Source organism: Pseudopipra pipra, chromosome 3, assembly GCF_036250125.1.
Source record: "Pseudopipra pipra isolate bDixPip1 chromosome 3, bDixPip1.hap1, whole genome shotgun sequence".
NCBI lineage: Eukaryota > Metazoa > Chordata > Aves > Passeriformes > Pipridae > Pseudopipra > Pseudopipra pipra.
Window position 1 is genome coordinate 23195928 of NC_087551.1, and position 27121 is coordinate 23223048.

General features: G+C 38.4%; 1 protein-coding gene across 5 annotated transcripts; it reads right to left on the minus strand.

Moving 5' to 3' along the window:
* Positions 1-27066, minus strand: RCOR3 (REST corepressor 3). 5 transcript variants are annotated; one of them, XM_064648290.1, is made up of 12 exons: positions 26814-27066; positions 26260-26316; positions 20329-20406; positions 18795-18847; positions 16930-17091; positions 16459-16583; positions 14869-14947; positions 11931-12149; positions 10220-10297; positions 9384-9441; positions 3877-4118; positions 1-3448 (listed from the first exon to the last, which is right to left on the minus strand). In XM_064648290.1, exons 1-12 carry the CDS (start codon positions 26953-26955, stop codon positions 3104-3106), a joined length of 1638 nt encoding a protein of 545 aa, XP_064504360.1. In that variant the 5' UTR covers positions 26956-27066; the 3' UTR covers positions 1-3103. The 5 variants fall into 5 exon arrangements, with proteins under 5 accessions (XP_064504360.1, XP_064504364.1, XP_064504363.1 ...); XM_064648294.1 differs by lacking the exon at positions 3877-4118; XM_064648293.1 differs by lacking the exons at positions 18795-18847; positions 20329-20406; positions 26260-26316; positions 26814-27066 and adding an exon at positions 18556-18659.
* Positions 27067-27121: the final 55 nt, after the last annotated feature.

The following is a 27121-nucleotide window of genomic DNA, read 5'->3' on the forward strand; positions in this document are numbered from 1 at the left end:
TGCAATGTTTAGTGATTGTTTTATTAAATGCAGAAATATCTGCTCAACTTCGTACCCATTCTGATTTAAAGTGCAACAATTAAATCTGATAGCTCTTGTACATCCATATTTTGCAAGTGTTGTTCCTAGAATACATGTCGTTCAGATTATGCCTTGCATTTGTAAAATGTCATTTTTTTTTAGTACCGTTTTGCTTTATTAACTAAAATAAACTGTACAAAAAGCTGTAGTTACATTAGCTTTGAACAATGTAGAATACACGTTCTCTGCCAAACTTTAGTGTGCAAACATTTTACATTTTTTAAAGTGACAAAATTAAGCCAACCTTGAAGTCAGAGTTCATTACTACATTACAAAACAGGAGACTAGATATGGCAAAAGAAATTTCCCACTGAAATCAACACCATTGTATAATTTTATTTCTAATTCTTAAAAAAATATAAATGAATTTAGAAGAGAATCACAGTATAAGGGCCCTAACATATTAGACCATTACAAGGTACATAAAAATAGAAGACACAGATTTCTTTGAAACTTTAATCCTTTGATTAAGCAGCAAGCATATCACTCTCCAGGCAAACACTGCTTAAAACAAACCCTACCCCCCAAAACAGGACGTGCAAACTGTATGCACATATTCTGCAAAGCACACAATAAAGACATTTTGCTATGTACATACTTATTTAGTACTACAAATGCTAGGAGTTCCCTACTGTGTGCTACAGTGTATGCAAATTAAGAAATACTACCCTACCTATCTCTGACCCTCCCTCCCCCCTTCAAATACAGCACCTTTGCCCAGTTATAGAATATTTAAACAAGATTAAACGGAATTACAATGTACTGAACAGTTTTATAGCAGTTGGTGGTGGCCAACTGTACTGTAACACCCAACATTCTGCATACTGAAGTCTATCGACAAGAGACAAGACAAAAATTAGCAAAGGTACAATACACACACCTGGGAGACTCAATGATAAAAACAAAATAGAAAAGAAAAAAAATCCTGAAGATGAATCTTATCACTGTTAACAATTAAACTGAGATACTTAGGATGTCAAAATGTGCTAGCTTAGTTTTGTATTGGTTTTAAAGACCAGAGAGGAGCCAGATTTGTGTGTAGGGGACACTTAAGACTTATGACTCCCAGAACACAAATTTCCATGGCCATGAATTCCTTGATGCTTGTTTTATAATGCTGCTTTTCTTAGACAGAAGGTCATCTGATGCACATGTAGTGGCTAAGCATCTACTGTGATACAAAAGAAAATTTGTAAGATTTTTATTTGTACAACACCTCAGCACACCAGTGAAAGCTGTTCAGAAAGAAAAATCTCTCAAGTTTGATCTGAAAATATTTTTAAATGAAGAACTAAAACATAAAGGTCAACACTAACTGCAATTCAGGCTACAACTATCAAATCTTAATACTAGATTTTCCAATTAAATAGGATCTGATAGTATAAGAACTTCTCTTTGCACATAAAAAAGACCTTACCCAGCTGCTAAACTCATCATTAGTCCATTCAATTTGTCTGTGAAAAAGCATAGGGAGAGCACAATCCATTTTCAAGTAAAGTCTCATTTTAGTCAAGAGCAAATCTAGTTAATAACAAAATGGATTTAAAAGAATTTTCAAACACCATTTCAGCTATAAGCAAAAATAATTTTCTAAATAGTATGACAGTCAACATAGATGTTATTACATAGTCAAGAATGCCTTATTTTTCAATAGCTTAATTCAGATCAAAAAGTTTCAAACAGTGCTACTCAAGTTTGGAGCCTGGTTTACTTGGAGAGTAGAGGTATCTACTTAAAAAAAAAAAAAAAATTAACCCCCCCCCCCCCCCACCCCCCAAACACTGCTGGGCATCAATCAAGACTTCAGACAAGAATGCAGTGAAATGAGTTTCTTTCAAACTCCTAAAATTTGGAAGCACTAATTAACACCAAAATGCAGGTTTTACTGAGTCAATAAAATAAAACAAACACCCCACCCCTCCTCCATACTCTCAACTCAGCTTTTTTTGCTGAGAAATATATCAGGAATCAGAGATAATCACTTAACAGTAAGACTGGGTTGGCAGGAGGTAACTACTATCATGATTTTCTACCAGCACCACCAGTGTCTATACTTCCCTCATTAATTCTTAGGCAAGACATTAATGATTTAACACACACGAACTGCAGACTGTCATTCTCAGAGGAATGAAATTTTACTGTACTTACATTAGAAGAATTAGTGGAATAACAAATTAAATTAATGGTTCTTGCTAGATGATTCCTCTCCTGTCAACCCCCTGGGTGGTGGAAGCTGCTGCCTCTCTACCCTGCCCAGCCCACAAGAGCAATTGCAGCAGGAAACTGGACTCCTGTTTTCAGTTAAATTCTATGAGTAGAACACGCATGAGATTTAATAAGTTTGGTACAACAGCTCATTGAGTCTTCAGAATACTCTGAAAGAGGAGTATTTAATGAGCCACTACCTTTTTAAATAAGAAAAAGTGTTCTGGGAAAAACATGAAGAGAAGAAACATCTACATTTTACAAGTGTGTGAAATGCTTCTACCGTTACCTAAACAGGGCCAAAAATTCCGAACCTAAAACTGTTATTTTCATTCACTAAAAGGTAAAAAAAAAAAAGGGGGGGGGCAAAAAATTCACACACACAAAAAAACCCAACACTGTATTAGAGTCTCCTACAATATTATCTATTCCTAGATTTGCCAGACTACTTTCCTGTAGTTAGATGCTTGACTATAAAGAACTGTAATAAAATAAATAGAGTAAAAATCAGTTAAACAAAATCTTGGTGTGTTGAACATTTATTCATTTAAGAAGTTAGCTTCCTTCAACAGTTATTCGTATAGAGGAGGGCTGCATTGTAGGCATTGTTCTGCTGTACAAGTCTTCGGCATAAAAATATTTTTATACAGGTGGTCATTCACGTTGTTCCGTTTCTAGTTATTAGCTTGCTCCTCTGGGAAACTGGTCTGATACCTGTGAAGGCTTGCTCTTTTCTCCCCTTCATTATTTGGAAAAAAAAAAGTACACTGATACAATTTTTCAGATGTGGGAGTTAGCATAATTCTGCTTTATGTCTTCAGTGCAGAGTAGACTGAGATTCTGTCTGAATTCCAATAAGCGAGGGTGGCTGCTGGCCACTAACCGTGGTTAACACTGGCCTTGGGTTTAGACGAGGAGGCATGGAATTAGCTGGGCGGATGAGCGGTGGGGGAGGCTGATTTAGAGTCGGCCGTGGCTGAATAAATCGTGCCTGCTGTTGAAGTGGTGGAGGCTGACGATGGAGAGCAGGAGCAGCAGGAAGTGCTGGACGAAGTAACGGGGGCGGCTGATTTAAAGTTGCCATGGGAGCGGCAGGTGCTGGAGCAGATGCCTGTGCTGGAGGTGAAGGGCCTAAACACTGAGTGGCCGGAGTGCTTTGTGCCTGCACAAAGGACAAAGACAAGACTGCATGAACAGCCATCCCAGCCAGAACCTGACGTAGTTGGGCTGCCACTGTCCACTACACAGGAAACAGCATTTAAAAAAATAAAACCAAAGAACTGAGAAGTTACTGAAAAGAAATCATCAACCAAAACATTATAGACAGCAGAACTAAAAATATTTATGAAGCAAGTCTTCTTCTAGAACAAGAACTGTATTTTAACAATAAAACAATAATGTGATTGTCACTATCAAAGGTGCAGTCCTGCTCCCAGCTGGTTAACGACATTGGTTGAAGTTCTAAGCAAGCTCATCATCATTCTTTAGAATGCGGTTTGCCACTCCACACCAGTTAACCTTACATTTTATCACTAAATAAAATGCTGTTCCTCAACCCATGCTTACTTATTTCTGGTACACAAAACACACCTCATCTTCTTCATCAGTGCTCTTTCCTGATGGCACATTAGAAGTATTTTTTGTGTCCTCCCCTAAAGCAGAAGCATCACCATTAGAAGCCAGGGTTCCTTGTTCCGCTTCCCATTCCTGCAATACCTCCTCTAAGTTAAACCGACGCCTGTAGTTTACAAAGAAGTTCTTCACTTGGCCAACAGTCTTGTTGCCAATTACATCTGCAATAGCTTGAAAATCTTTACCATATTTTCGGACACCTGGAAGGCAAAGTAAATAACATAGCTGTGAAGAATCAGTCAGACACAGCTACGTGTGATGTATTTATAGAGAGAACCTATGGGACCTGCAAACCAAGGACTCACTAATTAGGAGGAATTCTCAATTAGAAGAAGGGCCTTAATTTCCATTAAAACATAGTAATTTTTAATTGCATAGCTATCAACATACAAATCAAGAACTTGGTTAAAAGGTCATTCATTTAAAAGGTCATTCTCATTTTCTTAAGAGATCCTGGCTTACTCACCAAGCCTCTCAGCCTAAAACCACAGAGCTCTGGCATCAGACAAATAAAGTAAGTCCTTCAGTGTGCTTGCAGTAAGGGCAGAAGCCCAAGACAAGCTCAAAATGAGAGGAAGGGGGACCAAGCATGTGTGTATAGCTGTAAACAGGGTATAACACTAGAAGTGTCAAGTGATAAACATTGATATCTTCTACAGGTTCCCCACATGTGAGCTGCACACGGATATTTCTTTTCCCGCAACCAGAGCAGAAGGAGTGGCACAGGGCAGAAGCTACTGGACGAAGCACGGGGCAGAAAGAGAGGCACAGTTATGTCACAATACACTGCTCATTCTTGCACTTCTGACATGCTCTCTTGTGAGACTATGCAGAGCAATTGGCAAGAATTCACCTGATAAAGTCTTTTTGAAGCTTTCATTCACTGTTTGAACTGGGTAGAAAAATCTAGGGGTTTGGGACAACCACCTTGGAGAATGTAAATATATATAAGCTGCTGGTGTATGTTTATAAGATGGCCCAGACAAGCTTCCAGGATCAAATCCCCCAGTGAGCAGCAGCATGACAGGAGATCTTTGTGTCATTCTTTTAATTCATTTTTGTATTGACAGCAGTAGTCACTTTTGTTTACAAGCACTTCACAAGAAAATCCCAACAAGTACTTTAAAAAAAGTTCTAAACCTATATTTGCATATAACACAAAACCCCTTGAGCAAAACATTCCATAATTTTAAACCCAAAATTGGAATTATAATACAAAGTGCATTGGTTTTGTTATATTTAGACTATGGGTCTAGTTCCTCCTCTCTCCTGCTTAAGAGAAAAAAAAATCCTCAAACTCTCTCACATCCTAGAACATAGCTTTTAGCTGCACAAAGTAATTTTTAATTACAAATGTCCAAAAGTTTGGAGACTAAAAGAAATGAAAGAGTTTTATTCCAGAGTGAGTAAATAGAAGACTCATTTTTTTGCTCTCAGCTACACATGAGTGAATTACAATTTGACTTTTCCTGTGAAGCTCCTGATAACTAAACTCATTCAGAACATATTACAGTGCTTAGAGAACAGGCACTCTGTCTCATTACAGGAAGAGAAATTTATGCTTGATTTCATGCCTCACTTCAGAAAGTGAAGCAAAGGATTCAGAAAGTGAGAGTTGTTTCAAATATGAAAGCTATGTTCGTTTTCAACTTAATTGTGAAGAGTGTGACCTTCAGCTTGTTCTGCTCTTTTCTACTGTCCTCATTATTAGGCATTTCTGATGTGCTAATGCACACTCACTGCAATTTAAAAGAGAAGTTCAGCTCCAGGATAGTAATGATTTCTGTACTGAAGCTGATGTTTCAACCGTCAAGAGCCCAGCTACATTATTTAAGATATTTTCTGGGGCATATAAAAGAATACAACCATCCTGACTGCAAGAACCTTGTAAAGATGTCAGAATCACGTGGGAGGGCATGTATCTAGGCAAAGCAAAGACAGATTTGGCTCTGCTTTATCAGTTGTGCAAAGTATCAGCTATACTCCCTAAAAGCTGCGTGCACCCAGGGAACAGTCCCTCCAGTGTCTTAATATTCTTTGACTGACCTACCATGACTACCCTTACTAATTCATAATGAGCATTAAATGTTCACTGCAACATATCTAACATCCCGTACAGTTAATCAAGTGAACAAAGCAAATTTCTGTTTCAAACTTAATTCAGAATTTCAGTGATTTCAGCCCTTTCTGTTACCATGCTGTCTATACTTCTTTCCTTCCTTAATTTGCAAAACAACTGAGCCTCTTGGCTAACTTAACTAAAGTTGTCAAAAATAAGGTCTTAAAGCCTATTTCTGAGAAAACAGCTTGAAAACAAGGTATCTTGTCTTCACTGAGAAAAAAACCTAAGGAAAATAAAGTTTCCTTAGTTTAGCTACATGCAGCACTACTCATTTTGGATTCTTTTTAGAGTGTTATTTACTACTGCTCTAGCATTACCACAATACTTCTACACAATGATGTAGTAAAATCCTCTCAAGCTGCATCAGAAATAGAGGAAATTCATTGCATGTTTGTGAAAATTTTAAGTATAAGGTGCTGGCATATCTGTAAGAGTTGATGCCAACCCATCATCCCTGTCAAGCTGGTGCACATTACTTATGCATCCTTATGCAAATTCAGGGCTAAACACCACCCAAATTATTTCTCCAGTGTTTAATCCGTTATTCAATAAAAACAATTTTATTAGGTTGCTGAAAGTGAAGCTCGAAAACGCATAGTCACTTCACATGTATGAATGTTTTTCTCCTGGCTCATTTGAAAGTAGTCCTGATCATGGGAATCCTTCGAGCTCTTCAAAACTTCACCCAGCTGCAAAGGTGCACTGGAACACGTGAATGCTCTTGCTTCATTACAGTGTTTCATCCTGAATGTCTAACTCAGAGAAACTCATAAATCTAAGTTTGATGCTGTCTAAACTGCTTAATGCTGTACAGCACAGCAAACACCGAGAGGCATACAGAATATTAGTCTGGGTCCCAAGCAATACAATACAGCACTACAACAAGGCAGGAATAGTTAACGGCAACCTCTGGGTCATGAGAGCTGCAGTTTCACTGTGATGGGAATTACAGTGCTCCCAGCAATCTTACACAGAGTTAGATCCCAGTTGTCCCAACTGTTTTCCACTGCAATGCCATGATAGTCATGCACACTGCTTTTCAATTCCAATTTTGTTGTCTTGAACAAGAGTTAAAACATTTTTATAATTGCATTTTTATATGGCCAAGATCTTAGTTTGAAAATATGATCATGCTCGTACGTTTCTATACATGAAGTTTGTAATTTAAGAACACTATCTGATGAACTAGCCCATTACATTCAATAACTATTCAGACAAGGCTGAACTGTTACCTGATATATTTGCAGTACAATTTATCGGTTCAGAGATCGTAAGTCTGAGTCCACAACCCCACTGCAGGCACCCACGCTGCTTTTAAGATGACACACAGCTCTACATGAAGATGGTTTTTTCATTACCCCCCCTTCAGTTACTGGCAATGTCTTAAGATTAGCCCACAGATGAGTTTTTTCATGTTTAGGAAAAACAGTATTAAAATTATATTACTACGGATTATTTTTATGATTTCCATGGTTGGATTTAATGCCCAAATTGAAGTGAACAAATCACAGAAGTGCCACCTACCTGCATAATGTTTATGATCTTTGTAAAGTTATTAAAACCATATGCCAAAATGTATCAATACATTTGATGAAATAAATCTATTTTAAATGTACAAACTAAGTGTCCCCATGCTCAAGTTAACTTCCAAGTTCAAGCCTAACACACATTATGGTAGCTTTTAGTACAGCAACCATGGCTACCTTCTTTTAAAAACAAGCAATTATTATGTAGCAAGAGATCAAGGTCCTTTAGCCTGAGGGACAGAGGTTAATACCTACAACACACTTCATTCCAGGAGGGAGAGACTACTAGAGGGCAGTAGGTAATGGAAGGATAATAAGAATGCTTTGTTTCTGACATTAAGGTTCTGTCCCATTTCCATTTTAGACAGTGACAAAGAAAAGGGACTATTAAGGAAACAATACATATAAGAAACACATGTAAATTCAATGAAAACAGATTTCTTCCACAAAGGCTGATTTCTCACTCTACCCTTAAGTACCACAGCTGACTAGCTTTATAAAACACAAAACATCCCCTAGGGAAGAAACCAGAAGACTAAAACTCTCCAAGGAGTCACCACCAACCCTTGCTCTCTTTTGCCCATCCTCCAGTTTTATTATTTATCTTGTCAGTGCCATAGCTTAACAAAAGCTGAACATATTCTTACAACTTCCCAAACTGACGCTTAGTGAGAACTCTGGTAACTAAACTATGAAAAGCCAAGATGGCTTCAAACCTTTCATGCTAAGGCAGGCACAATGACCCTGGATTTCCCCTACTTCCCCAGCAAGCATTCTACTTAGTAGATTATCACAGACAGGTATCTCCTTCAGTTGCATTTGGGAACAAAATTATGATCTATTTAGCAATACTGAGAGGATGAACTTGGGAATCCAAGCCTGAAGCATCTAAGTTGAAAGGCATTACTTCAGACACACCATGCTCTTCCACATTTCCATTCACACCTCAAAATAAACCTATCTTTAGGTTCAGTTATCTGACTAATAACTTCCAGGTATGGCATACCTGACAGCTTTTCACTGATACCCTGATCCACTGAACATTTTATACTAAAATTCAGTTTTTCAATTTAGAGGTAGAGAATACAGAGAAATAAAGCAGATATATCATCTTTATAAAAGATGATTCGTAGAAGTGAGTCAATATATAGTGTCTTCAAGACAGAATCTCCAGGTATTTCCCTTACATGTTCCTTGATTGGGCAGTGCATGTTAAAGCAAGACAGGAGTCAGTTTTCCTTCCTATAAATGAAATAAATGCAATTTAGCTGTATGAATAGCCTACTAGAAATTTTTTTTTTTCCAATAAGACTTAGTCAAGTATCCATATCCAGCTTCAGACTCTTAGAAGGCCTCTGCTGTGGCTGTATAAAGATATCTGCTCTTTTATTCCCTCACAAACAGAGAGCGCAACGGTAAAGCAGATTTACTTCTGGTTTTTCCTACTTTAAGAATATAGAAATGTCTTAAATGTTTGCTTCAAATTTTATTACTTCAACAATTACTTCAGTCTTCCACTTTAGAGAAAAAGTCACGTAAGGTGATTTAGAAGATGACTTTTTAGAAGGGACTTTTTGGTACTAATACAGTTTTTAAACCCTGCTTAGTTTTTTTTTCTTTGGGATTTAATATGAGTTAACAGAAAGACTAGTGTCATGTTGCTTTCATGAATGCCCTAAATATTCTCCCTAGTTTTACTACTTTCCCAGTGACCAGATAAAGTTTAGCTTTTCATTAGAGGGAAATACAAACATAAGCCTGAGTACCTCTGCAAATCCTTTGAATCAGATTTCAACTTGCTGCTACTATTAACATACCTTGTACTGCAAGAAGCTGCTCTTCTGTGGTCCAACGGGCATTGATTTTCTGATTAGACTATTAAAATTAGAAAAATGGCACAAAGATCATTAAATTGTTTCAACAGCTGCAAAATATCTGAGCAATATATTTTACTTGCACTACATTTTGCAAAGTAGGTAAAAGTCTCTTGCTTATAAACCATAAATTTGTAGTTTAAGATTGTTTTCATGAAGAGGTAGTAGTATTTATGAATTTGAGCTTAAAACCACACCAGTACTTTTTCCTCTGTTTTATTACAGTTCTTAGTATCAGCTATACCATAACTTATGCACAAGCTAATGATCTTTATGCAGACAGAATTTGAATTTATAGTTACATTTATCTAAACTATTAGGACTTGGTGACTAGAATGTTTTGCATTTATGTTTCATATCCAAGCCTTTAAAACCAGCCAAGAGAGAACTTCAGTAGTAATAAATCATTCACTTCAGATGCCCAAATGTATATATAGTCATGTTTTCCCACAGAACATAGAATTTATTGCTGGCAATCTACACTACCTATTTTTAATCCGAAAAAACCCCCCATGTATCAGGACTCAATTTCAGCTCCCTCTTATTATGAACAGATATGACATTTCAGTTTTTTCTGCTTCGTTATTCAGCCAGTTGCCATAAAAAAGCCTACAACTGATTTCCTGTAAAGGAGCCAGACTCACCCCTACATGTAATTCTATGGATCCTGTTTGAGCTGCTGCTGAAATGCAAACACTGCACTGCAGCAAAACACATTTCTGCAGCTTCCCATTAATGTAAGTGCAAAGCCACAAGTTTTAATATTTATTCTGATTTACCTCAGGAGGTTTGAATTCTTCAATCCCGCCTTCCATTTTCTGTTTAAGTGCACTGTTTACTTGCTTAGCATTTTGAACCTTGGTCAAAAACAACAAAGTTAATCAGCTCCACAAAGAAAGTTGGTCACTTTACACATATATCTTCACTAGGATTGCCACAAGTGTACCTCCTAAGTTAGAAAGAGAAATATTATGGTTTAAGGCTTCACTACTTTTAACTGTTTAAAAAAAAAAAACAAAAAAAGCCACAGCACAGTTTACTATGGAGAAAAAAATATTTAAGCCAGTCTTTCAAAAGAACAGTTTGCCTGCAAGAATATTAAAAGTTGGACACAACAAGCAAGTTTTGATAGTGATGTATATGCTCCTGAAGAATGCAGAATACTCTAGACACAACTTAATTCTTAGAAAGGTGAGATGTACTGCACACATTAACTTATTAATTTCTTCCTTCTCAAAAAAAAAATAATATTCATAGGATGTTTCCAGTTAACTCCTTCTGACAGACTTTGTTTATTGACCTTAGACCACTCTGATTTTCTTTAAAGGTGACTCTTGGAATTATTTTAAATATTTCTTAGTCTATAAAAAGGACAGAGCTTCCAAAATACGTATATACATATCTATGAACCACTTAAATCTGACAGTGATGCACACAAGGTAACATAGGTAAGAAAATAGTTTTGCATACTATGGTGCACAGCTATTACAAGTGTTCTTAAGTATGGACACAAAAGTAGACAACTCAGTGGGAGATTCCAAAGGCTGCATCTCTGAGATCACTGCAAGAAAAAAAAGAGAAACACAACCTCAAGGCTGTAACTCACCTACACTTAGGCTAAAGAGTGAAACCCACCTATGCTATTTAGCCCCAGAGTCCTGTTGTGACAGAAAGAAGCATATTTCTCCTGTAAAAGAATATAAGGGAGCAAAACCCCCATGAAACCCTTTATTCACTCCAGGATTTTGCAACATGGCAGCTCTATAGGGAGGCAAAAATTCCAGGAGCTAAGCCTTAACTTTGTAGCCTCATCGCTCCTAGAAAACAAGCATGCACATACTGCTGTACCCTTAGAACCTGAATAGATTCCACGTTTCAACTTTAAATGCCAAATTTTAACTTCTTCATGCAAAGGACGCAGGCAATTGTCCTCTTAAAGGTGAAGACTACAAAGCTTTTCTAAATTTAATAAGAAGTAGAAAACTTATCAATTCAAACAGAGAAGTAACTAGGCCCATGATTTCTACACACCTCCCATATTTTCATGGTATGTGGGGAAGGACATCCAGAAAAACAGCTACAATCTAAAGCATAACAAATGTAACTTCCTCTGTGTCATTAGCCTTATTCTCACTTGTCACACAAATACTTTTAACAAAGATAAAAAAAAAAAAATCTAATCAAATATGACTTTAGATTTTTTCCTGTCCCCAAATCTGTAGCACTGTTTTTCTGCCACACTTCCACCCACCCTTTTTGTTTAATTAAAACAAGAAGTCATCTTGCTTCATTTTATCCAAAAGAGCAGATGAACGTAAAAATAAAACCAAAGAATAGCTAGTGTCCAGCATTTCTGGTGATAACTGTGGAATAAAATGAGGAAGACTCACATTAAAGAAGCTTCAGAATCTTCACAGATAATCTTCAAAACCATTACAATCAGAACAATCTGAGATGAAAAAAAAAACCAAGACCAATAACCCATGGTACCTGTCGCTTTAACGAGATTAGTTCCATATCCAGCTGTCTAAGAATTGTGTTGGCTGCATTGGGACTACAGGAAACAGCTATCACATCTTCCTGGGTCAGGTACATGCCTTTTGGTGGACGGCATTTGGAACGCTGAGAATGGTGGCGATGCTGCAAGCTCTGATACTCTCTTCTACCCAGACCTATTTTGCTGGTCTGAACAGGCTGCTCATTATTGCCCTTTAATTTACAAGAAATAAATCATTAAAGAATAACAGTATCTTGTATACAACTTCATAAAGTACCACGTAGCATTGTAATGTCAAATTTATGACAAAGAAAACCTAAGCTAACATCCTCCTCTGCATGTAGTATCCAAATAAGCTTTGCAGATGAGTTGATGGAGTATATCAGTCATCTGCTGGGTAAGTCTGCATTAGTCTTAAAGCAAGGTCAGTTTTCAAAACTTTTTTTTTAAACATGGCTGCAAATACAATAAATGTTACAGAAATCCCAGTCTGTATACTCTGAAAGAGGGTATAAATTTAGAATCTCTTATGTGCAGAGAAGGTAAACAATATCTATCTATCTTGTGTTTAAAACAAGTAATCAGTGACATTACACATTTATTTCTGATCAGATAGGAAGAGTTCAGGTAAGGATTAAGTGGGAAGAATGACAAAGTCAACCAGGACAGGCAAGACTGTAAACTAACACCTCAACCTGCTGTAAGCACTCTACAGAAAGAGATTATGCTGTTTGCTTTGGGAAGAGGGTGAGATGATTTGAGATTTGGAAGAGAGAGGATGGACGTACTTTGCAGTTACTATAAAAATCCCCATAATTTAGAAAACTTAAGCCTTTGTTGTTTGCCTTTTTGAAGACGAAAGGGATAGCAAAGAAGAGATAAAGTCTCTGTAACTACTGTTTGGACATGTTTGGACACCTAAACATTTCAGCCTTATCTTCAGTGAGCATTGATACACAAGAGCTAGTCTGCATGTATGTGACTCGGTTAGAGCAACTGATTAGGTTTCCTATAGACCAAGAACAGAGACAAAAATTACAAAAATTACTTTCTCTGCAAGGATTTCCCAATTCAAAGCAATGCTTAGTACCAGAACAGAGATGGGATTTTTAGCTACTTCAAACAGCTCCCTACTGCTCCTCCCTGCTGGCACCCGTGCAGGTTAAGAGGAGGTGATCATCTGATCACAGCAAACAGAAAACAAAGTGCAGCAGCCATTACTATGTTCTGCAGTGTTAGTACAGATCAGCAAACAGTATTTTGTTCTACTACACTTGACCTTCTGCCATGTTCTCTTCCCAGCTAATGTAACATCTTAATCCAGTCCACAGACTTCACAGAGGCCATCTTAAAAGCACCTAAGATATGTGCACTTTCTTGGAAAATTGATATAGAGCCTTACATCTTTGACATCTAAAAGTCCCAAGATTAAGTTTACTTCTGCCTCGTTTATACCATTTGTTTTTCTGGTTCTGCATTGCTCTGTCAGTATGAAATTGCAGTTCCCTGTCTGTTCAACCTGGATTTTAAGTGAAAATATTCTCTCAAGCTTTTGACTTGCCAAGCTAGAGAGTTTAGTTTATTTTAGTTTTCTCTGGTAACAAAGTTTCCATTGCTCTTGTATGTTCAGACAGCCTACTCAGTTTATATTTTGCTCAGGAAGTGAAAGTACGCAAATCTTACCAGAAATACCAGATCACAAAGTTATCTTATGTAAATGCAAATAGCTCATCAGAAACTACAAACCTATTTGTCCTGTTCCTAGAAGTCTATCAACACAGTATCGTTCTGGACTGCATGTAGTGATTCAAACAGTAATGAAGTAAATTGAGCAAAATAGTCCTTATTTAGACATGGCTTGGGCAGCAACTCCAATCATTAGATTGCAAGAACATTGTTACAATAGCAGAATGAAATGTAAAAAGGTTCACTGTTAGACCTTGTGACGTTTCAAGTTCTAAAAAAACACACCCCCATATATTAAAAAAATAATCTCTAACTCTTTTACAGAAAGGGGTAATTCTAATTGTCTTTTTTTTTTTTTCCTCCCTAAGGCAGCTAGATAAAGCGAGACATTGAAGGTCACTGCAAAGCTCAGAACAGAATCTAAACCTATCAGTCTCTTACTCAAGATCATTTTTGTTAGAACTGCAATGTTTTATTAATAATCCTAGATACCACTTTCTGGGAGTGTTAAAGTTTTGCACTACTTCTCCTCTCACTCTCAGGAAGCATGAACTGTCACATGTAGGAAAATCACAAGTGTTTTAAGTTGATCAAGGAAAGGATCAAATGTTTACACACTTTAATGTGTTCTTCTAGTCTTGTTCATAAATACCCTAATAAATACCTTTCAAAAAGAACCCAAAAAAATCCCCCAAACCTGAACATACCCTAAACAAGGCATTTATCTGTAAAGCTAACGGTAAGTGCTCATTAAGATGACAAAAATGTTTTTCTCTACATTTATTAGTAGAAAGCGTCTCAGTAAAGCCACATATTAGCTGAAATGCATTGCCTCACTGTGGTTTTGAACAAACAACAAGAGTTGTTCTTAGAGAAACGTAATTTAATTTTACAATGAAAAGAAAACATTTTCATTCAAATAATTCACCACCAGTAAAATTGTAAACATATTAACAAGACTGATGCAGGGGAAATACTGTTTTACCAGGTTGCCAGAGCACACACTTTTTATAAAACTTGAAGATCTCTCAGGACACAGTGGAGGTAGCAAGAGACGCATTTACATCCCCAAAACAAAAATATGTGATAAAACTTTGTTTCAATAAGAAGTTGACAAGATCTCGATCACTTAAAGACCCTGAAATTTCAGCAGGCTGCAAGTTAAACCTCTGTACTACAACCCATTCTTTACAACAACACATTCACAGAAATCAAACCAACATTCACCATTAAGCAATCTGTTACCTCCTTTTTGGCTTCTTTTTTGGGATCATAATCACTATCATTTCCATCCATGGGATGAGCTTCTTCTACGTCATCATCACTAAGGACAGATTATTAAAAAAATGGTCATTTTATCTACTTTTTAAACCCATATATATATATCTGTACCAGGGTAAGACAGAATTATCTGCTCTAAGTATACATGTCAAAATTATTTGTAGTTTTCAGAAGACAGCTGTTACAAGCATATTTTCTTCATTAAATTTCAGGAATTATTATGATAAACAAGCAATACTAAACTACAGTTTCAAAGTTACTTTAAGCAGTGCTGGTACCGCTGCCAAAAATTTTGGTGTCAGTTTTCTTTAATTCGACACCTGTGCCAGTGTGAACACTTACATGGTCAGCTATACCAAGCCTAGAAATAACCTTTCATTTGCCTCATTAGTTTTAATTGATCAATTTTCAAACCACTGCACCAGGTGAATAAACCCCTGTTGAAGTCTGTGGGGAGCAAAAGAGCACAATATATGATGGGAAAGTGTGGAAAGTGTGGGACTACTTTTTCATCAAAGTGCTCAAAATCTAGCAGGGAGCTAGATGGGGGGGGGGAGGGAAATGAAATCTGCTGAACTCAAAGAGAAAATGTTGAAAAGTCAACTTAGTTGAGTTCAATCCAGTCATTCTGACAATATAATTTCCAAATAAATTCATGCAAAACCACTAAAAATTTCTAGTTATTACCAAACCCCCCCCAAAATGCTGTAGTAGAAGCAAACTGATTTTAGCCTGTAATTTTTCAAAAATAAGGTTATTAAACAAGCACATGAATTTTAGATTTCAGGAGTTATTTTCAGTAACATATTAAAAAGACCCTTTTGCTCCAGTTATGCAGTTTTCCATAGACATAAAATTATACTTTCCAATATAAAACATAGATTATGTTACTTATATATTCAACACATTAAATCACCTTTTAAGAAGAGCAAGTTAATACTCAAGTATACTAAGCACAATATAACATGAATTTCATAGTAACTGGGGGAAATGTTATTCCCTTCTAGGCATGACAACAAAACTATTTTGAGCTCCAATTCTCTCTGCCTAATAGCACTTCTAAGTCTCCTAAAAGGAGAATTTATATAAAGTTGTTATAAAACAATACTTGGGCATTCTAATCACTACATCTGTTTACAAGGGTTGATCTTTCAGTTTTAATTCCATCTTAGTTCAAAAAAAATCCAAACAAACAAACAAACAAAAAAAACCCAGAAAAAACCACTCTCCTCCCCATACAGTAATATAAGGTTAGACTTCTCAAACAAAGTATTATTTCTAAACCACATTCCCAGACTTCAGGGTTTTTTAAATCCTTGTTTTTACACTTATCCATTAAACCACTCCAATCTGTTATTACCACTCACACAGATTGGAGTGATAGTTCTTAAAGCACAGGCACCAAGCCCCTTGGTAAAAATCAGAGACATCACAACAGATGCTCAGACCTAAAAAACATGGTTCATACTGAAACATAATGGCTAGAAATTACTCCCTATCTCTACTTTGGAAGACTTTAGTCTCTGGTTAGCTACTTAAGAACCTATAACTTACCTGTCACCTTGATTATTTCTATTAGCTAGTTTTCGAGCCTGCCGATCCATCAAACTTGTCCTAGACCGAGTTTTTTTCCAAGAATAGTAATATTTTACAAGGCTTGCAATGGTCTTGTCTGGAAGCTAGAAGAATTCATTAACATATTAACACTTTTAAAAATTAAAATTCCACCCAAAATTATAATTCTGCTCCGTTTACAGCTACCTTTAACGAAATATTTTAAGTGCATTGATAAGATGGAAAGGAGGGATGTATTTCATGTACATTTTTAAAAAGGGGGGAAAGGATTTTTCATTAGGGTGAAAAAGTTGTACATCCAAGAGACATGATGAAATTACATTAAATCACTTATTCAAGGTTCTTTCTAAAGCTTTTACACAGAAATCAACATGAAGTTTCAGCCCAAGAGGAGAGTTTGTTCTATCACATCTGAGCTATTTAGTGCTTCTGATTAAAATATTACTTTACCATTTGCTGGATCCTGTGAAAGCTCTTTCCATGGAAGCTAAATGCTTGTTCAAATAGGACTTTATCTTCAACTGTCCATTCATCAGGGAAAGGAGTGAAGTTAGGGAGATCGGCAAGGGACTTCTCAATATTGTGTTTATGCCAGAACAACATGCCGAGAGCCTTTGAAAAGAAATAGTCCCTCTTTGGATTAAGTCAACTTTCTAAAATGTTGAGACAAGCTAAATAAAACCAGATGATTTATTTATTTAGAATAAAATTTGACTATCAGAACCCCTTCTCAAAATATATTTACAATTTTGCTGGCTATTTACTGTAGGTTACAAAATTCTCTTTAGAGACAGTGGGCACATCTGTACTTTATTAATGGTATGAAAGTCAGACAATTTAAGGTTGGCATGGCAGCAGTAATTCTAGAGTAGCATAAACTAGGCCGAGAGGCTCAAATCTGACCTGTTTTCTTACTTGATAAGCATATATCACCTACACAGTTCCTTACAGGCCTTTACTACCAGCCCACTCAAAAAAGAAAATAAAAATACTTTTCAGCAGCCAGAGGATCATCCAAAATGCAAGTCTGAAAGTTCAAAGTGAGAGTGGTCTTTCTACAACTCTCCAATCCACAAATAACAGCACGGCCACTTCCATGTCATGTGCACCTAATAAGGAATGGAAATTTAAATATACTTTCTTACATAATTTCATTTCTTGATATTCTAAAAGAATTTTATGTTCATTAGGCTTTCTGCCAGAGAACCATTGACAGATTTGATGCCAAGTCTGGCATGGGAATTGGGAAATGTAATCCACTCAGTTCCAATCATCCAGCGCAGACATGATCACCATTCGTCTTTCTAACCCCCTGATTTCACATCTTCCAGTAACCTGGACATAGCAAACCTCTTTTCTTGTTAAAATGGCAAGTGACAAGCACCTCTTGCAAAGATAATTTCTATTCCATTGTGAACAGTCCACGAATATTTTGTACCAAAAGTTATTTTGAAAATATTCATCTCTTTTAGACTCGGGATCCATCAGTTTTCTCTCTTGCCTAACAAAAGTCAAGCCATAAACGAACATCACGAGACCGCAAGTATTCTGAACATTGTAACACTGGCAGCCTCTTTTTCAGACAGCAGTTGATGAGCAAGTCTTTGCTATTATGAGCTTCCATCCTCCAAAACTTGATCATACAACTTGGTTTCACTTGCACATCACATATTTTTTCACGATAGGTAACCTCACTTTTACATAAATTGGTTAACTGATGAAGAAAACTGCAATAAAACTAAGTGCAGATCAGCAAAGTTTTATCCTTACTTTTTAAGGAATGGTGACTGAAGGTTGTTAAATGAAAAGTGAATTTATTTATTACTTTCAAACATAGAGTTTGAGTCCGTTTTCCTGCCTTTGAAAAAATGACTCAAAATTGGTTTGTCTTTTTTTTAAATATGCAAGAAACCTTTTCAGTACCATCCCTATCCCAATTAATGGTTCAAAATTATACCATATTTGTATTCTAATGTTAAACATTAAATTTGTAAGCTGCTTCCCTAAGAAATTCTTTAGCTAAATATACACACACAATTGCATGACATGCCCAGTGTATCAAGAAACATACCAAACCTTTCAAAAGTGCACATTACAAGCTGAGCATGTCATGAAAACAAAGAGCTCAATCTTTTGCAGAGAATCCAGACCACAACTGTATGCAGATCCATTTAACTGCAGTGTTTGCTGCCGTGCCTGAAGAGAAACAGCGTTAATTAATGGTAACCAATGGGAAAAAAACCAAAAAGCGTTGTGTTACAGTTTTATATTTAAAAAAATCCTTTAAATGAGTATCCTCATTCCATAGCACTTACCTGTTCCACGTTGTATCCATGTTTTTCCTTTGCTATTGCTATATATTCATCCACTGTAACAAAGCAATGTCAGAATTATTCTTTAGTACTTTTAGCTCTGCTATGAGACACAGAATAGAACATGGGAAAACAGTCTCCCCATGCTTTAACACACTGCATAGGCCCAGATTCCCCAAAACATTAACTATAATCATAGCTTAATTAATAATAAATAAACACACTGAATTTAATCCAACATTTTATGAACTTTTACACAAGCTAATTCTGCTTTCTTTCACATTTTTACAACAAAACCACAGTGGCTCAATTTATTTATTTAAAGCAGAGACTGACTGGTTATTGAAAGGCTATGCCTTTCTGGGACCCATTCCTGGGTTAGTTTTAAATTGAAATACTTCTACTGTTCATATTCCCAAGCATGTTAAAAATTAAAGAGGTCCTCTATCAATGATTATGCGTATTCTCAATATCAACATAGTTTTCAATGACCAACATTGATTTTAACTATGACATTAATTCCTTTTCCAATAGAAAGTATAAAAATTTAATATTTAGGTCTTCAAATTCACCAATAACATTTTTTAAATCATATTTAGCCACAGTAGAGCCTGCTTTGAGTTGAACACTTTCCATCATTTTGCAATTAAGTTCTACTTTTTTTCAAAGAAACAAACTCTTCCCATTTATCTTCTACAGTTCACAATTAAGTGGCAACTACATAGTTGAAAGAAAGCATGATGGAGAAAACAAAATAATTATATTCTCCTTATTCAAAGGGACAAGAGATGTCCTTGCCACGAAGTGTTGCAGCAAAGAGTTAATTGTACCTCAAATAAACAAAGTATTTAATAATCATAGTTTTAGAGTATTTTATTTCTAACTGTTCTGCAGTAGTTGAAGGTATGTTCTCTCAAATGTAGAGGGATACAAATCTCTAACTACTGGTATTAGGTAGAAACTGTCCTGAGGACCAGGTTCTCATGGCTCCATGCTCCAAGTTTACTCCTCTACATTACATTTGGGAAGTTCTAGCATAGGAGACAGGTTTAAACTAGATTAACCAGATAAGTGATCACATTTAGTCAGATGACTCCTGTATTTCAGGTCACTTTTGAAGGGAGAAAATGTTCAATTTTTCCTTATATGGCAGCAACAATAATTTCCCCTTTAACTGGGCCTCAACACATCTTTTCTGAATATATCCACTGCAACTCCTTCTCCTAGAAATTTAGATCAGCAAGTACTTCTGTTCAGATATTTTATTTTTTTTATTAATAACTAAAGGTTTCACAGACACTGATGATAATAATACAACATAGGCAGTGTGATTTGAAACAAAGACTTAACTAAAATAAGAGAAGGTGATCTTTCCTTTCCTTGGAGTTTTCTAAATAAAAAAAAAAAAAAGAGAGAAGCTTTGTGTTTAATTTACTAATTTGCAATTTCACTGTGCATAAAAAAAGAGCAAACGGGCACACCAGAAACAATTTAGTTATACTTAAGCACTCAAAACCCAAAGCAGCTAAGGACTTACACTTGGCATCTGGAATATTATGATATGGAGACCATACAAGCATCCCTCCATTATCTTTATCAGTATATTTTGTGGCACCTGTAAGAAAACAAGTAAGTCTCAGTATTTCCAATTATGATCTAGGGAACAACTACGTGACAGTAAGCAAAATTCAACCATATCAGGAAGTCCAGCCCAGCTACTAAGGGGAGGAAAAAACCCCAATCATGAATTCCACATTATCTTAAGACATTGAACGGCTGAATTTGAACATTATTCTTATGAGGTTCAAGCATAAATAAACATTGGAAAAGATCCTTGTTACCACAATTAAACCACTCAAGTGCATTGCTAAAGTTGGAAAGAATCTTATCTAGCTTCAATCCCTTCATCACGGGCAAGAAGACCTTACCTTGTCCAACCTGGGGCACAGATGGGGCACCCATAACTTCTCTGGGCAACCTGTTCCAGTGCATCACCACCTCATGGTGAAGAATTTCTTCCTTATATATATCTAATCTGAATCTACCCTCTCTAAAGTTGGCAAGGATACAAAATTTAGAGGTAGTTGTCTTCCATCAGTTTTGACTGTCTATTAGTACTTTCATGTTTATAACTCTCATAGGAGTATTAGGACCTACTGTGTTAAGTTAGGCTTTCTTAAAATAAATCAAAAAATAGGTAGGAAGTAGAATACAGTCACCATGCCTGATCCCTCTTTCAACAAGGAACTATATTAGAAACTATATTAGAACTACGCCAGAAATAATTTTGTTCATCTCTCTCTAGTTTTGATTCTACTAACCATACAATTTCGACATTCATAGCCAATCGAACTGCATAGCTTTAGAAAGCAGGTGTAAAAGTAATTTTTGGGTTTAGTTTGTTTGTGGTTCACCTCCACCTCAATGCAGCAAGTGAAGCAGTACAAGTTTCCTAACCTGTGAGGACAGAGCAACACTGATGCAAATACTGAAGCACTAAATCATAGATTATTCGATTTTTGAAAACACACTGTAAAAGTAAAGGAAATTCCCCAATACTGGAAAAGTACTAATAGCTACTTTCCATTATTATTTCGCAAATGGAGGCTACTACATAAAACCCCTCACAATCTATTTGTTTACAAAAGTTTATCTTGCTAAGAAATTGCTCAACAATTGGAGTGTTTATACTTAGGTTAGTATGAATTCCTTGAGTACTCACCCTCACTGTAACTTTCTGTGCGTCCTTTTTGGAGAAAGTTTTTTTTCAGTGAAACAAATAACTTTTCACTCTATTTTAAGCTTACATGCTTGATATTTAGGCTCTACATCTTGTTGAAGCAAACAAAAAGCTAAAATCAATGCTTTGGAAAAGAGAACACCATAGTGCTTGCCCTTTATGTACTACGTTCTGTTGCTCTTCCCTCTTTAGTTTGGCAGCGTTTTGCATCTATCATCTTTGCAATCTTTAGATGCATCACGACTGTGAACTCAAAAGCAGTTACTTAGAAAAACTAAAAGAACTCATGTGTCCTCCAAAAATGAGATGTGCAAAACACATAACCTAAATGCAGCATAAACTCTGTAACAGGTCAAAAGTGTACCTACATTCATAAAGCACTAGTTTCAAGGCATCAGCACTACTAAACTCCAAAAGGTTTTGGTATATAAGAACAGACTCTTTAGTATAACATTCCAATTCAGAACAAAAAAGCGTGCCATTTTTAGTCATCAGGAATGTAATACTTCAGGAAGAGTAACCCAAACGTGTTACAGGCACAACATTTCTCTTATATACTCTTTATCACAAGTAAATGGCCACTACCTCGCACTCCACTCTAACAGAGATGAGGAGAAAGCAGGACCAGTAGAGAACTTATTAGAATTTCTCGTTGAGAGCAAGAAATGTCTAAACTTAAGATACTTTCAGAAAAATGGATACTGTGGATATTATCAGGTATTGAATACTCAAGTACTAAAGTGAAAAAAAAGTTTAAGAGCCATTGTGCCTGCAGGAGATCATGTATGCAGTGACACTTCCCTACTGAGGTGCCACCCTCATGTGATGAACAAGCAGCTTCCCCCAGAACACCCCTTTTCAAAGCAGTGCTGTTACCCCAGCAGCAAACAGACAACTGTTTCCATTCAGGTGGCTTCTTCACACTGCCAAAAGGACAGCAAGGATGACGAAGGAATAATGGGATGCATAAAGGTAGCTTGAAGGAAGGCATCCTGCCCCCAACACAGGATGTCCCTAGCTACAGTACAGGGATCTCTCCCTCTCTATATGCAGGACCATAACTTACCTTTATGAGAACAGCTTCTTGCCCTTTGTGCCCTAAGCAATGCTCCCCCCTCCCACTAAAAAAGCTGTGTTGTACCTCAAAAGCAACATGATCTTTATCTGCAAGATCCATTCTTATTAGGGACAGTGGTTGGAAATATCAGGGAACATGTTAACCAGAGCGTGTTAGAAGAGTAGAGTTGTAAGCCAGTAAGGAAGACAAAGGTCAAGAGCTGCATCTGAAGCATAACAAGACTCCCTCTGCCCAAATGCCTCCTTCAAGTCCCTTAGGAAGAGGCCTCTCCTAAGAGAAGCTCCTAAGAGAGCTGCTGCACCTCTCTGCCAATACCAGTTAGGAAATGGAGCTGGCTGAAGATGACCAACAGGCACTCTCCACCACTTCCAGAACAGGGAAATTACAGCAGCAAACTGACGCTCTGTAAACTTCAGCTTCACATTAGAAGTTGGGTACACACGGATGGCGCAGCTCTGTGCATGAATCCAAGGACTGAGAATAAAATGATAATCCAGAAGCATACAAGACATAATAAGGGCACCATGGGGCAGCATGGAAATTTAAAAGTATACTGGTTTCCAGCATATGATGTACCATCCTCTATTTAAGACTAAGCTTTGAACTAAGCTAGGAACAAAACCATGGAAAGTAACTGGAGGAAACCCCAAATTTCTAAAACTAAGGATTGGAAATAAGTAAATGAACAAATAAATAAAAAAAACCCAACAAAACAAAACAGGGAATATGAGGACAGATGGCATGAAATAAATGGAAAACATTATATACTTCACCACACCATATAATTTCAATTTAAGAAAGCTTGTTTTCATATTAGAAGACTAAAGGGAGAAAAGTTACAAGGACATACAGAGAAATGGGTTCCATAAGTGACATTAAAAGGTATAAAATATTCTTCTTGACAGCCCCAACCTCATCCCTGAGAAGAGGGTAAATGGGAAACAAATATTTCAGCATTAAGTAAGTAAAATTCATACTAAAACCTCTGGAAAGTCCAAATCCGAGTAGAATAAACTTCTCTAGCAGTTATCTTACATGTGGATGACACAGCAGCATGGTACATTCTCCACCATGCTTTCCAAGAGAATGCAAGCAGCCCACAACATAAGGATACATCCTGCTACATATATATAGGTGGGTCAGAAAGTACAAGCAGAAACATTTTCACTAAGAATACAAAGTACTATAGGAAAACCAGAAGATAAATCCAGAGGGCAGGAGATGGTGTATTAACTCAATAAATTAGATAAAATAAACCCCCTAAATTTCCTTATTAAAATTGTTTTTGAAGTGACAAAATTGCAGTAACATCTAATGACAATTAAAAATGCTATTTCCCTTAAGTTCTGTCTGAAGGCTTGCTTGTAAAAAGGGTATGGTGTGGGAAGTGGTAAGAGAGTATGTTTAAACTAACTTCTCCTAATTGCTGCTTCCAACCATAATCCACTTCTTCCAAGAAATACTGAGAAATAGTTGATCTGCTTTTTCTTTAAAAAAGTATTTTTTATATAAACTCAGTTTAAAAAAAATATTTACTACCATCATAACTTGATCATGAATATTTTGTTCCTCAATGCATGGTTGCAATGCATGGTTGCAAAGCATTGCTTATGGGTATTTTTCAACAAAGGCAAAGTGAGACCAAAGGATTGATATTTATTCTACTCATTTCAGTCATCTGTGTTTATCAGAGGGCTGACTGTGTCTTAGAGTTATATCTAGTTTCATCCACCACTGATTACCTTGTCCCACCTATTTGTTTTAAGGGGCTTAAAAAACCAGCCCTCGGAGTATCATAAATAAACACACACTCTAAAGTATCAGGTAAACCCCTCAAAAAAGGGTATTAAGCCATTTCAAGAAGAAACATAGTTAATCAGAGATAGTGTCTGTGTCAGTATATGCAACCTACAAGTACAATGGAGCACGTTACCTCACTTGCTACAAAAAAGTAACCTAAATGTAGCTCTAAGAGCATGGATTTGCCTTGCATTGCTTCTCTAAGAAATGATACCTCAAGACTCATCAGAAGAATAAACTCAATCAAAAAAAAAAAAAAATCAGATGAAAGCATGAGATCTTGCTGAGATCTCCTCAGATAACCAATCCGTTAACTTGGTAAGTATGTGCTCTACTTTTACACTTTGACTTTTTTATTTATTTCATATTTTGTAAGACTTAGGTGTTCCAAAAAAAGTCACTACCTTCTTGCCTTCATAATCAAAGTAGACACATTAAGAAAGACAATACTATACATTATGCCTTTAACTCAGGACTTCTTAAATAAACATCTCCATCATTAAGGAAATTGATAAAGTGAGTATATATTAGTCCCAGTTATTGGGGAAAGGGGCATTAGTTGAATTCCATCCCCCCAGAAACATTTAGGAGCTCTAAAAGATCTGGTTATAAGAGAGCATAAAATTAGTTCTGCAGTTACAATGATGCCAGTTAATGATACTATTGCATATACAGTTTACAAAATTGAAACCACAAAACCTCAGTTGCCCTACAAGGGCTGAGGAGTTCCTTTAATCAAAAGAAAAACAAACACTATATGTTTTTCTAATTTAAGTGGCCTGTAGGAGAAACAAGCCCTGGCTGCAGGTTAGAAACAATCATTTTTATCTGTGTTTATTTTTATGTAGGCAATGTAAAAATAAAGGGTGTAAGCAGTTAGCCTTATTAACAAAGAGACCTAGACTACGTGCTCCTTCCTAGGGGAAAGGCATTCCCTTATGCCAAGATCATGCATCCATTTAATCCCACCCTCCCCCTTTCTTTCTCCCGGCCTTTTCTTTGGCCTGTGGGGCTTGCGCCCATCAAGAGGGGCTCTCTCCAGCTTTAGGAGGCACTATGTGAGCAATCCTCTTCCGGTGAGAAATCATTTGACACCAATAGAGCCCGTTTGGAGAACAGGCAAGTAGATAGGCTTCATCTGACCACTACAGCAAAACTGATAAACGCTCCTCCGGTCTCCCTGCTCAGTGTAGTAAGGCGAGACAGCATTCTAGCGATTGACTTGCTAAAGCCGAGTACCAGGCTATGCGAGCGTACCCAGTATTCCTCGGGGCGGGGCTGGGGGGACAAGGAAGGCTGAGGAGAGCAGCTCAGCCTGCCACGGCGGGGTTAGCGAGGCTACTACAGCACACAAAACCAGGAGCAGGAGTTTCCCACCAAGCGCATCTTCCACCCAGCGCCTCCAGCACGCAGCCAAGGTCTGCTCCGCTTCCGGCAGGGCGCATCACTTCCCACCCTTGCCCGAGAACATCCATCACCCCTCGTCAAATATTTTAAAATCACCTGGTTAATGTATTATGTGCGTGACGGTTTAAGGAGGGGGGAAAAAAAAAAAAATCCAACCTTTTTCTGCTTCACCGCCTCCCGCCGGATGCACATAATGAGGCCGATAATGAAGTGAGAATCCCACTCCGCGATGCCCCCCCGCCCCCGGGCGCACGGAGCGCAGATGCTGCCCCGGCCAAGCCTCCCGCCGCCGGCACCGGATCGCCGACACAAAGGCTCAAAAGCAACCTAAATACAACCCCGCGGCCGCCGCCGCCGGGGAGCGCCGAGCCGAGCCCGCCCCGGCACCGAGCCCACCCCTCCCGCCTCGGGAGATGTCAGGTTACAGCCGAAAGGCCATTTACCGGGCTCGAAGTCAGGAATGCGCGCCTGGTATTCCGCTCCGACCCTCATTCCTACATCTGCAAGGCAAAGGGGGGAGAGAAATTACGGGCTGGAGTATCCCCGGGCGCCGTCCCAGCTCCCGCCGTGCGGCGGGCGGGCGGGCTGGCGGAGCCCCCGCCGCGGCCGTGCGGAATAAGCCACCTCCCCTCCCCGCCACCCCCCCGTCCGCCGCCGCCGCCGCCGCGGATTAAGCCCCGACGACCGCCGAGGAGGGGGCAGGAGGAGGCGGAAGGGGGAGTTTATTCCAGCGGAACAATGGGGACGGCGGCGGCTCCCGGGAGACACTCCCTCCCCATCGCTAAGTACCGCGGGGGCAGCCGCGGGGCCGCGCCGCGCGCTCCCGCCCCCCCGCCCCGCACACGCGCGGCCGCGGCTCGGCCGCAGCACGGACGGAGCGGCGGAGCCCCGGCTCCGGGAAGGGGAAGGGGGAGGCGGCTCGGCTCGGCTCGCCGCCCCTCCCGCCGCCTCCGCCACCCCCCCTCCCGCCGCTGGCGGGGCGGCCCCAGGCTCGCACCGTGCTCGTCGCCACTGTCGCCGCCGCCGCTCTCCGGCTCCGAGTAGTGCCCGTTGGAGGGGCTGCTGCTCTTGGCGCCGTTGGGGGCTGCCCGGCTCTTACCCCCCAAGAGCTCCGCTCCCTTCTCCATCGTGCCCAGCATGCCAGGGCTGGGAGCGGGGGAGAGCGGCGGCAGCGCTGGCTGCCGAGGGGGGGAAGTTAATACGTAGCCGCCATGTTGCCCCCTCCCCGCCCCCCCCTCGGGCACCTCCTCCCCCCGACCGCCGCGCCCCCCCTCCCCCGGCGCTGGGAATCCCTCCGCGCCGGCA